At 40.2% G+C, this 12461-nt stretch overlaps 1 protein-coding gene across 1 annotated transcript; it reads right to left on the minus strand.

Moving 5' to 3' along the window:
* Positions 1 to 4369: 4369 nt before the first annotated feature.
* LOC116588923 (zona pellucida sperm-binding protein 3-like) lies at positions 4370 to 5133 on the minus strand. Its single transcript, XM_032340679.1, has one exon. The coding sequence runs from the start codon at positions 5131 to 5133 to the stop codon at positions 4375 to 4377; it is 759 nt and encodes a 252-aa protein (XP_032196570.1). The 3' UTR covers positions 4370 to 4374.
* Positions 5134 to 12461: the final 7328 nt, after the last annotated feature.

The raw sequence follows: 12461 nt of genomic DNA on the forward strand, positions 1-12461 counted from the left end.
TCCAAAGCCAGAGTTGTTGATCTGGGAATAATTTCTTTCTCTAACACCAGAGCATTCTCTTATTACTAACTCACGATTGCCTATGACAACTATCAGTCAAGCACCCATTGTGTGCTAGTTGCTAAACACAAAGAATGAAATGGAGGCAAACCCCCATTCTTGCCTCCAAGGACTTGTAGTCTCCAGTGAACATACTAGAAATAACTGGAAATGAAATTCCGTCATTGCTTTGTATGCAATATCAGCAGCATCGTTCCTGCAGTCTTCCTTACCAGCATCATCACCATCATCATCATCAGACTATTTCCTAGGCCCTGCTACGTGCCAGGAGCTAGACTGGGCACCATCTACCTCTAACCACAATATGGCTCAGGAGACTACAGTGCACAGAATGTACGTGGATTTGCCCACACCGCCAGCTAGTAAGGGTCAGAGCCAGCAGGTAAGCTGAAGATCATCTAATTCTAATATTTTAATAACTGTACCACCTGAGAAGGATTCTGAGGTCACTCTAAATAATAATGTCACCCGAAATGTGTTTACAGGCCACTGTAAAAGCAATGGGGATAAGAAGCTTCATGAATAATGAAAGTTACGTGTCCCAAGTGCCTGCCCTCTTCTGTGTGAGAAACTCTCCATCTAGGCTCTCCTGTAAGCACCTCAATATCCTACTTGTTAGTGCCACCTTCCCATTTTTCAGATGAGAAGACTGAAGTCCAGGAAGATAAAGTAACCTGCCCAAGGTCCACTTGCATCAAGGGGGGGATTTTGAAGCCCATATCTGACTGGCTCCAAAACTCTATATTTTAACTACCAGCATCACTCAGGCATTCCTGGGGAAATGCTGATTTTCAGAAGGACTCTGGGTAAAACTCTCCAAAAAGCAATCCCTGAAGAATACAGATTGCTGGTCTGACTCCATCTTAAACAAGGGCCTCCGCTCCCCAAGATCCATGTGACATTATTTTCCCCCATTTTAAAAAACACCTTTTGTTTTTCCTTCTTGTTTGGTAAGAGGATGGTATGTGTTTGGGGGGATGGGACAATAAAAAGAGGAGAAGCATGCCTAGAGATGAATGGATTGTAGAGAATTCAGGAAACTCAAGTCCATAAGCTCTGGGGCCTGTCCTTCTATAATCTTCCTTTATCTGCAGCTGACAGCTCACCCCTGGAGGACTAAAAGGGAGAGAAGATGCTCATTTTTAAGGTTAAGGAGAGCCTCTGTCTAAGTTTAGTTGAGTCTGTTCATCTTATCGAGTAAAGGTCATGAATACTGCCTCTCATGGCTTCCCTGCGATGATACTGGGTTTCAAATTCTAATTCCGCTGCAGAAGGTTGGGATTCACAGGGAACATTAGAAGGTTTAGCATGATAAGAACAAGATAATTTATTAAGTGCCTATTTTTCTGAATGTTTTGCATTCATTACCTAACAACCTTTTTACCCGTCCTACAAAGGAAACATTTTTATACCCTTTTCACAAACTACAAGGTTACGGTGAAAGACAAACAACTTTCCACAGGGTTTTACAGGTCATATGAGATTGACCTGGGACTCAAATCGTAAGTTACATTTTATTTTATTTTTGTTTTTTGAAATGTTTCTCTGTTAAAAAAAAAAAATTGTTTATTTTAGAGAGAGAGCGTGAGGAAGAGTGCGAGTGGGGTGAGGGTCACAGGGAAAAGCAGACTCCAGACTCCCCGCTGAGCAGAGAGCCGGAGGCGGGGTTCAATCCCAGAGTTCTGGGATCCAGCCCCACATCCAGCTTCCTGCTCCTCCCTGTGCCCCTCACTCACCTCGTGCTCTTCTTCATGTTCTCGCTCTCAAATAAATAAACAAAATCTTTAAAAAAAAAATGGATAAACATTTCCAAAAAAATTCATTCCTTTCATAGAAAGAAAAAGACTTAAGACTACAGATCATTAATTTCAAATCAGGATCAAAACTCACTTTTAAGAACCACATGTACTTATTCTCTCTCCACATAGGGCAAGTTTTCTAGAGGGAGATTTCTCAATCACTCGTGTAACGAGGTCTATGTTAGGTCTGTTCTATAAGGTCTCCAAAGTTTGACCCAACACACCTGAACCAACCTTGACCTGAGTTGAAACCACCACCATGCAGGATTAAAGTTAAGCACAATTATAAGGTAATTTATACTTGCTTGGGCAGTGCTGCTATAGGACACAAATTATTACCATGAACTGAGTGGTCCTGAAAGGCTTCATGAGGAGGCAAGATGAAAAGAGCGTACACACATATACATACAGACACACACACAAACAGGTAATACCTGCCAAATGAGCATCAAAGACATAGAAAGGAAAGGATAATGACAAGTGTCAAGGCCCAGTGTGCACCTGTGCAAGTTGTATTGCATATCTGCTGGGAGTTGGAACAGCCCTTTACATTATAGGCTTTTAAGAGTTTATGTAAATAATGCCTCCCTGAAGATAGGGCCCAATCTGTAAAACTTACATAAAGAACATGGATTCAATTAGGGTCAGGGGTCAGGAACACTTCATGGAGAGAAAGTTGCCTTGAGATCATAATTTCAGGACAAATGTATTTCTTAGTGATTTACTGGCATTGCTGTGCTCATATTGCAATAAGTTTTTATAATATCTATAGTGAACATGAATAAGAGAAGATTAAAAAGGACAACTCAAGTATTCATACTCCTCTGTCAAATAACAGAAGTTCTCTTTATTAAAAAAATATTTCAGTGAACCCTCAGTGTATTATTCTTGGGTATATCAGGTTTATTTCTGTTGGAATTAATCAGATTTTCTCAAAGTATTTCCTTGGGAATATGAAACTGATTATACATACACTGATGAAAATATCTTTCCCACATTGGCTGACATGAGTCCGTTTTTTCTTTTGCTTCATTGCTTAGGATAATTACTTATTTTTGTGAAGAGTACCTCTCTCACTTAGAAATTTTCAAGGCAGAATTCTAAGTTTGTATGATAAAATTACTTTCAAGTTTTGTGCAGAACTTTAGGACTTATTAAATTTGAATTTAAGGAAGCAGAACTCAATATTTATTTTCAAATAAAAAGGGGGAATTTCTTCTCTTTCTATTTTCCTTTCCCTCTCCTCTTGTCTTTCATTTTTCTTCCCTCTCCACCTTGAGTTTAGCATGGTGGCTGACCAAATAAAACAAGTGTATTTGGATTAATGAGAAGCAAACTTCTCACTGCCAGATCAGAAAAGAAGGCTAGAAAGAACACAGTGGTATGGCATTGGAACTAAAGATGGCTGTATAAACTCCTGGTTTTGTAACATGTATATACACAGAAGGATATATATATATATATATATATATATATATATATATATATATATTTCTAGTTCTATTGACATCTAAGAACAATGACATCCCAGTAGCAATGAGCACAGTGAGCACTCACATATTGGTTTCTAAATACCATCCTTTCTGAAATGAAAGGATGGTTTCTTGGGGAAATGGCTGATTCCAGAATTTTGGGACAAGGGATGTTCAATATGAAGCCAGAACATCTTATTGTGCTAGAATATAAGAAAATGTTCAATGACTAATGAGTTAAAGGATGCAAGAGCCAACTGGAGGTTTGGTGACAGATTATAATCCATTGACTAAAATGGGAATCTCTGACTGAATACTGACCTAAACAAATAAATAAATAAATAATGGGGACAGCCAGAGTAGAAGATTCATGGATGCTGATGACAGTGAGTGAAGACTTGATAAGAAATAGGATTTGAGGGGCACCTGGGTGGCTCAATGGGTTAAGCCTCGGCCTTCGGCTCAGGTCATGATCTCAGGGTCCTAGGATTGAGCCCCACATTGGGCTCTCTTCTCAGCAGGGAGCCCACTTCCCTCTCTCTCTCTGCCTGCCTCTCTGCCTACTTGTGATCTCTCTTTGTGTCAAATAAATAAATACAATCTTAAAAAAAAAAAAAGAAATAGGATTTGAGTGTACTTTTCACACTCTGTGCCCCACTAAAATACTAATCAGTTACAAAGAAAAATTAGTGAATTTAAAGTGTAAGAACCATAGACACCACCTTGACCAGGCGATCAACATTAACATCAGCAGTGAGGGGACAAATTGACATCATGCATCTCCTTTTGTGATGCACAGAAAAGAGCACAGCACCATTTCTGGGGTATTCCTGCCAAGAATGTACAGTGAGAGTGTGATCATGACGCAATGTTGGGTGGACCCAGATGGAAGGTCATTCTACAGAATAAAAAGTCTTCAACCCTTAAAAGTATAAAGGGCATAAACTACAGGGAAAGCCTGTGGTCCTGTTCCAAACTTGAGGAGTGTGAAGTGACATCTAAAGACAACTAATTGCAAAATAAATCTCAGCCACTTTCTTCTTTTATTGGGGAACAGACACAGGGCAGATCACAGAGCGGGAAGCAGCGCGGCGCCTCCGGGAAAGGACCAGGACGAGGGTAGCCAGAGTCAGAGAGAGCACCGTGGCCAGGCCCAAGCCCAGCATCACAGAGGCGTGAGGGGACGTGGACCCCTCCGCCCCAGGATCACCAGCCTTTCCCAGGAAGATCAGAGGCCCCACGGTGATCTCCGCTTCTTCGGTCACATGCCTGCGATTTCGGGTTTGGGAAGCAGACTTGCGCCCCCTTCTCTCTAGACGGGACAGCCTCCTGGAACGGCCTGGAAGGCCACAGCTGCTTTTGTTACAACAGCGACAGATGTCAGCAGTGCCTTCTACCGGCGACCACCTCCTGCTGGACTTGATAAAGGAACAGGCTTTGTTTAGCTGGTCCGGGACTCGGTCTGCCAGAGTGACCTTCAGATGGCACGTGATATAGATCATGTTTCTGGAGTCATTAGCAAAGTGGAACATGTCCACTGTAAACTGCAGTGTCTCTGGCCTGGGTCTGGGCTCTTTGAAGGACGAAGAGGCATCAGAAAAAAAGGAAACATTAGGGCAAAGTTGGGAAATTTGAAAGGGATCTGTGCATTGGAGCTGCTTGTGCTGACTGGGAAGTTTAGATGCTGATTTTGCAGGAGAATGTCTTTGTTTTTGGAAACACACTGGAGTATTTAGGGATGATGGAATATCATGTCTATCATTTGCCTGACTAATGATAACAGGAATGTGTACAGACAGCATGGGCGGTGGAGTAAATCTAAAACAATTAGAGAATCCAAGAAAAGGAAATTCAGGACATTTTTGTATTATTCAAGCAAATTTTCCTTAAGGTTGCAATTTTCTTTTTTGAACAGTCAGTTTTTAAAAATTGAAACAAATAAATGAGTAGGGGGGAGCAGATTTTACATGTTATGAAAATGGCAAGATAAAGAATAATATTACAGGAATCATCTAGAGAGTTAGTGTTTTTCCCTCTTCATACAGGAGATAGCAGAGGCAGAGAGAGAGCAAGTTATTTGCCTAGGTCACACTGCTAGTTGAAGACCAGATCCAAACCCAGGCAGCCTGATTCCGAAGCCTGCACTCTCAGTGCCCATGCCATACTGCCTCTGTGTGGAACATTCATTGGCACTGCTAGCATGATAATGAGGCACTTCTTATGGGCCAGACGCTGTGCTAAGTGCTCTTACACACATCCTGACATTGAAGCTTTCAATGAAGACCAGTTGGTTCACACAGCTGGAAAGTGTGCAAGCTGCTGTCTGGAACCCAGTTTTATCTGGCTTCAGAGTTCCTGTTCGTTAAACCCAGATGCATACAAGCCACCAAGAAAGGAGAAACTTCTCACTGAATGTTGATAGTGGAAAAAGTTTGGAAAGAGATGGGTTTCAAGTTTTAGGTCCCACGTTTTATACCTGTGCTAATTCCAAAATGCCTTTATTGGTACTTAATTAGTAGGCAGAGCAGACTTGTTAATTAGGCACAGTGTGTGCAGTGTCTATGGCCTAGGATATGTTTGGGGCCCACAAAAATGTCTATTTTAAAATAAGATTAAAAAAATGAAAAAAAAAATGAATGTAGTCCAGCTTGAATTATATTGGTCTTAATGCCATTATAACAGTAACATAGAAAAATGAAATTGGACCATTTCCTTACACCACACACAAAAATAGACTCAAAATGGATGAAGGACCTCAATGTGTGAAAGGAATCCATCAAAATCCTTGAGGAGAACACAGGCAGCAACCTCTTCGACCTCAGCCGCAGCAACATCTTCCTAGGAACAACGCCAAAGGCAAGGGAAGCAAGGGCAAAAATGAACTATTGGGATTTCATCAATATCAAAAGCTTTTGCACAGCAAAGGAAACAGTTAACAAAATCAAAAGACAACTGACAGAATGGGAGAAGATATTTGCAAACGACATATCAGATAAAGGACTAGTGTCCAGAATCTATAAAGAACTTAGCAAACTCAACACCCAAAGAACAAATAATCCAATCAAGAAATGGGCAGAGGACATGAACAGACATTTCTGCAAAGAAGACATCCAGATGGCCAACAGACACATGAAAAACTGCTCCATATCACTCGGCATCAGGGAAATACAAATCAAAACCACAATGAGATATCACCTCACACCACTCAGAATGGCTAAAATGAACAAATCAGGAAATGACAGATGCTGGGGAGGATGTGGAGAAAAGGGAACCCTCCTACACTGTTGGTGGGAATGCAAGCTGGTGCAGCCACTCTGGAAAACAGCATGGAGGTTCCTCAAAATGTTGAAAATAGAACTGCCCTATGACCCAGCAATTGCACTATTGGGTATTTACCCTAAAGATACAAACGTAGTGATCCAAAGGGGCACGTGCACCCGAATGTTTATAGCAGCAATGTCCACAATAGCCAAACTATGAAAAGAACCTAGATGTCCATCAACAGATGAATGGATCAAGAAGATGTGGTATATATACACAATGGAATACTATGCAGCCATCAAAAGAAATGAAATCTTGCCATTTACGACAACATGGATGGAACTAGAGCGTATCATGCTTAGCGAAATAAGTCAAGCAGAGAAAGACAACTATCATATGATCTCCCTGATATGAGGAAGTGGTGATGCAACATGGGGGCTTAAGTGGGTAGGAGAAGAATAAATGAAACAAGATGGGATTGGGAGGGAGACAAACCATAAGTGACTCTTAATCTCACAAAACAAACTGAGGGTTGCTGGGGGGAGGGGGTTTGGGAGAAGGGGGTGGGATTATGGACATTGGGGAGGGTATGTGCTTTGGTGAGTGCTGTGAAGTGTGTAAACCTGGTGATTCACAGACCTGTACCCCTGGGGATAAAAATATATGTTTATAAAAAATAAAAAATTAATTAAAAAAAAAAAGAAAAAAAAATGAAAAAAAAATGAATGTAGTCCAGCTTGAATTATATTGGTCTTAATGCCATTACAACAGTAACATAGATTTTAAAATATTTTTAGTGACTCATGAAGGCCAAAGCACCTAGGGTCCATGAAAGTCACAATGTGGCCCACCAAGTGAATTTTTTAAAAACCAATGAAAATGAAAATGTGTCTTGGTCAGGATGCATGCAAGCCACATTTAGCAAATAAACAACTCTGAATTACAAATGGGTTCATTCAGGGCAGATTGCATTAAGATTTACAGCAAAGAGCAAATTGTATTGTATTGACTTCATGAAGTTGGAAATGATTAGCGATATAGTGGAAAAAAAAAAATCCAGTCCATGGAGAGAAGATATTAAAGACATATTTCAGTGCGGTAACAAGATAAAGACAATAATGGACTTGCAATTTGACAGATGTCCTTTGATTGTGCTTTTTGTGTCACGAGCTGTCCCACAGATCTTTCAGTTTTTCTGTGCAATGATGTCATGTTAATGTCAAAATTTTACGAGTGATTCTATAAGCCAGAAATCCAAAGACCATTTGCCTACATGGAAAGAGTGAATGAGGACTATTTTCTTTTTAATTGTGCAGTTTTCCCTGTGAATTAGACTACATTTTATTTTGAGTGAATAATAACAACAAAACATCAACCAAACTGTTTTAAGCTAAAAGGGAAGTTATTGAATCTTGTAGCTCAAAAGATCAAGACTAGTCTGTCTGCAGGTATGGCTTGTCCAGGGCTTACATGAAGGATCTAATCTATCTCTATCTCTCAGGTTGGCTTCACTGTCCCCAGTGTTATTTTTTTGCTTAGGCTGTGTGTGATGGACAAGATGAAGATAACAATCCCAAACGCAGAGAAAAGAAATATTTTTCCAATATTCTGAAAAAATATTCATTCATTCATTTGTTATCAAGAACATGTTGGGGGACATGTCCGCCCCTATGTCCGGTGCTCATTGGCTGAGGTCTGGGTTATAAATTCTGCCCAGATGAGACTGGGGAGAACTGGGTCCTTCAGTGAGGGGTAAATAGACTCTATCAATAAAAACAGCAGCAAAAACAGAACAAAATAAAAAACCAAAAGTCTGTTTATCCCCCCAAGAGCTTTGACTTCAGCCTCTACTGATATTATTCCAGGACACACAGAAGAGGTAGTCTGGCTTATGTTAGGGACCCAAGCCCTAAAGTCAGAGTGCCCAGGTCACTTCCTCACCTGTGGTGCAAGTGATGTCACTATTCAATTGCTTAGTTAGTTCCTCTGTGAAAGGGATGATAACAGGTTTTTATCTCACACTGCTTTACATGGGTCCAAGTAAATACCCGGTACATCATCACCAGTCAGTAAAAAGTAAATTAGATTGCTGTTATTGTTAAGCCTGAGGCACTGCATGGAATATGCAAACCATCAAAATAATTATTAAAGTATGTAAAAATTATCTCTAATCATAAAAAAATTAAAAATTATTTTCATTACCCTCAAAGTCGAAACAGAACTGATTCTTTAATAAACAAATTGTAAGGGGAAGAAGCGATGGGGAGGACTGATAGATGTTTTAAAACTTAGACGTATAATCAGTCTTAAAAGGTGGGGTGCATTTGGATCCTGATTCAAAATTTTTTAAAAAATTGCTGTAATGGGACCACTGGAAAGTTGAACATTGACTAAGGAATTATTGTAAATTTTATTTTAGGGGTAATGATGTTGACATTTTGTATTTAGAAATTCTTACACCCCCCCCAAAAAAATCCAGTTAAGAAATGGACAGAAAAAATGAATAGACACCTTTCCAAAGACATCCAGGTGGCTACCAGACAATGAAAAGAAAGATGCTCAATATCATCATCATCAGGGAAATACAAATCAAAACAAATCAAAACTATGATGAGATACCACCTCACGCCTCTCAGAATGGCTAAAATCAACAACATAGAAAACAGCAGGTGTTAGTAGGATGAGGAGAAGGGGGAACACTCTTACACTGTTGCTAGGAATTCCAACTGATGCAGCCACTCTGGAAAAGAGTATGGAGGTTCCCCATGAAGTGAAAAATGGAACTAACCTATCATCCAGCACTACTAAATAAATATCTGTACTAGTATTGGTACTAGTAAATACTAGTACTACTAGGTATTTACACAAAGGTTACAAAAAAACAGATTCAAAGGGGTATATGTCCCCTGATGTTTATAATAGTATTATCAACAAAAACCAACCCATGGAAAGAGCCCAAATGTCTATTGACTGATGAATGCATAAAGATGTGCTATGTATATACTATGGAATATTACTCAGCTATCAAAAAGAATAAAATCTTGATGAGAGGCAATGGAAGAGGAGTAGCAGACTGAAATGACATCAGATACCAGGAGTTCAGCTAGATAGGTATCAAACCATTCCAAACTCTTACAAACTCAACAAGAGATAGAAGGGAAGAAGAACAGCAATTTTAGGAATAGAAAATTGACCACTTTCTGAAAGGTAGGACGTGGGGAGAAGTGAATCCGAAGAGACAGGAAGATAGACCATGGCAGTGTGGGGGAGGGAAGAGGAGGGGTCGGCTCCCAGCAAGTGGCAGGGCAGTGGAGCACAAAATCAGAACTTTTAGAAGTCTGCTCCACTACGGGACATCACTCCAGAGGCTAAGCAGGGGTTGAGCCCTCACGGGGACAGTGTGGTCTCAGGTCCTACGAAGTCACAGAAAGATTGGGGGTGTCTGAGTGTGGCAGAGCTGCCAGGTATCGGAACTGGGAAGCCGGCTTATAGAGACGGAGCCGGGGAGTGAGCTCTCAGCTCGGGGTTACATTAAACCATGATCCAAGGCACAGTCAGGCCACTGCTCTTCGATCAGAGCACCCACAAGTGGCAGAGCTGGGAAGACTCACTTTCATCCTTTGAGAGGAGCAGCGCAGCAGGAATGTGCTGGGTTTGGAGACTCCAAATTGGGCCGTGTGCCAGAGACAGAAACACTCAGTCACAGGCCGGGTGAGCTCGGAGCATAGCCGGAGACCAGGGAGAGGGGAGTGATTGAGGGCTTTTCTCCAAGAATGCACTGAGGAGTGGGGACCCGATCTCTCGGCTCCTCTGGGGCCGGAGACTGGGAGGCTGCCATCTTCATTCTCGTTGTCCAGAGCTCTATGGAAAGCGTTCAGGGAACAAAAGGTCTGAAGAGCAAACTCAAGCAGATTACTTAGCCCGGCCCCTGGCAAGGGCAGCGCAATTCCACCTTGGCCAAAGGCATTTGATAATCACTGAAACAGGCCCCTCCTGCACAAGATCAGCAAGAACATCCAGCTAAGACCAAGCTCACTGATCAAGGAGAATGGCTTAATTTCAGAGGTAGGGGAAAGCAACGCATAGAATTCATGGCTTTTTCCCCATGATCCTTTAGTCTTGCAAAGTTAATTTTATTTATTTATTTTTTTCTTATTCTATTTTTTTTTTACTTTTCCCCTTTCCTCTCTTAACATTTTTAAGTAGTTTATCTTAACAATACCTTTCTAAAAAAAAACAAAAACTCCTTGAAACATTCATTGTTACAGTCATATTTTATCCCTTCATTGTACTTAACTTGATTTTTTGTATACATATAGGCTCCCCCCCCGCCCCAAAATTTTGGGATACAATTTCTTCTAATAGATCAAAATATACTCTAATCTAGCACATGGCTTTGTTCTAGTCTCCAGCCTGAGCACATTCCCTCCTCTTTTTTTTTTCTTTTCCAACAACTTGTCTTATCAATTCCTTTTTTTAGAATTTTTAAAAAATTTTCATCTTTACAGTCATATTCCATACCTTCATTGTGTTTACACTTATTTGTGTGTGTGTGTGTATATATATATATATATAAAATTTTGGAAGGCAGTTTCTTCTAAGAGACCAAAATATACCCAAAATCAAGTGGGTGGCTCTGTTCAATTCGCCAGTCTAATATGCAGCCAAGAATACTACATCCAGCTAGGCTATCATTGAAAATAGAAGGAGAGAAAAAAAGCTTCCAGGACAAAAAAAAATTAAAAGAATTTGCAAACACCAAACCAGACCTACAGGAAATATTGAAAGGGATCTTCTAAGCAAAGAGAGAACCTAAAAGTAGTAGATCAGAAAGGAATAGACAATATACAGTAACAGTCACCTTACAGGCAATACAATGGCACTAAATTCATATCTTTCAATAGTCACCCTGAATGTAGAGGGGCTAAACGCCCCAATCAAAAAACACAGGGTATCAGAATGGATAAAAAACCTAAACCTATCAATATGCTGTCTACAATAATCTCATTTTAGACCCAAAGATATCTCCAGATTGAAAGTGAAGGGGTGGAAAAAAATTTACCAGGCTAATGGACTTCAAAAGAAAGCTGGGTGGCAATCCTGGTATCAGATAAATTAGATTTTAAGCCACAGACTATAATAAGAGATGAGGAAGGACACTATATCATTCTTAAAGGGTCTGCCCAACAAGAAGATCTAACAATTTTGAATATCTGTGCCCCTAATATTGGAGCAGCCAACTATATAAACCAATTAATAACAAAATTAAAGAAACACATTGACAATAATACAATAGTAGTAGGGGACTTTAACACCCCCTCACTGAAATGGACAGATGATCCAAGCAAAAGAGCAACAAGGAAATAAAGGCCTTAAATGACACACTGGACCAGATGAACATCCCAGGTATATTCAGAACATTCCATCCCAAAACAACAGAATGCACATTCTTCTCTAGTGCACATGGAACATTCTCCAGAATAGATCACATCCTGGGTCACAAATCAGGTCTCAACTGGTAACCAAAATATTGGGATCATTCTCTACATATTTTTGGACTACAGTGCTCTAAAAATAGAACTCAACCACAAGAGGGAAGTTGGATGAACTCAAATACATGGAGATTAAAGAGTGTCCTACTAAAAAATGAATGGGTCAACTAGGAAATTAAAGAAGGATTGAAAAAGTTCCTGTAAACAAATGAAGACACAACTGTTCAAAATCTGTGGGACACAGCAAAGGCAGTCTTGAGAGGAAAGTATATAGCAATATAAGCCTTTTTCAAGAAACAAGAAAGGTCTCAAGTATACAACCTAACCCTACACCTAAAGAAGCTAGAGAAAGAACAACAAAGAAAGCCTAAACCCAG

This window comes from Mustela erminea, chromosome 1 (genome assembly GCF_009829155.1).
Source record: "Mustela erminea isolate mMusErm1 chromosome 1, mMusErm1.Pri, whole genome shotgun sequence".
Lineage (NCBI taxonomy): Eukaryota > Metazoa > Chordata > Mammalia > Carnivora > Mustelidae > Mustela > Mustela erminea.

Coding starts and splice junctions, on each gene's coding strand:
- LOC116588923 (XM_032340679.1), bottom strand. CDS start 5,133: ATGCTGTCTGTACACATTCCTGTTATCATTAGTCAGGCAAATGATAGA.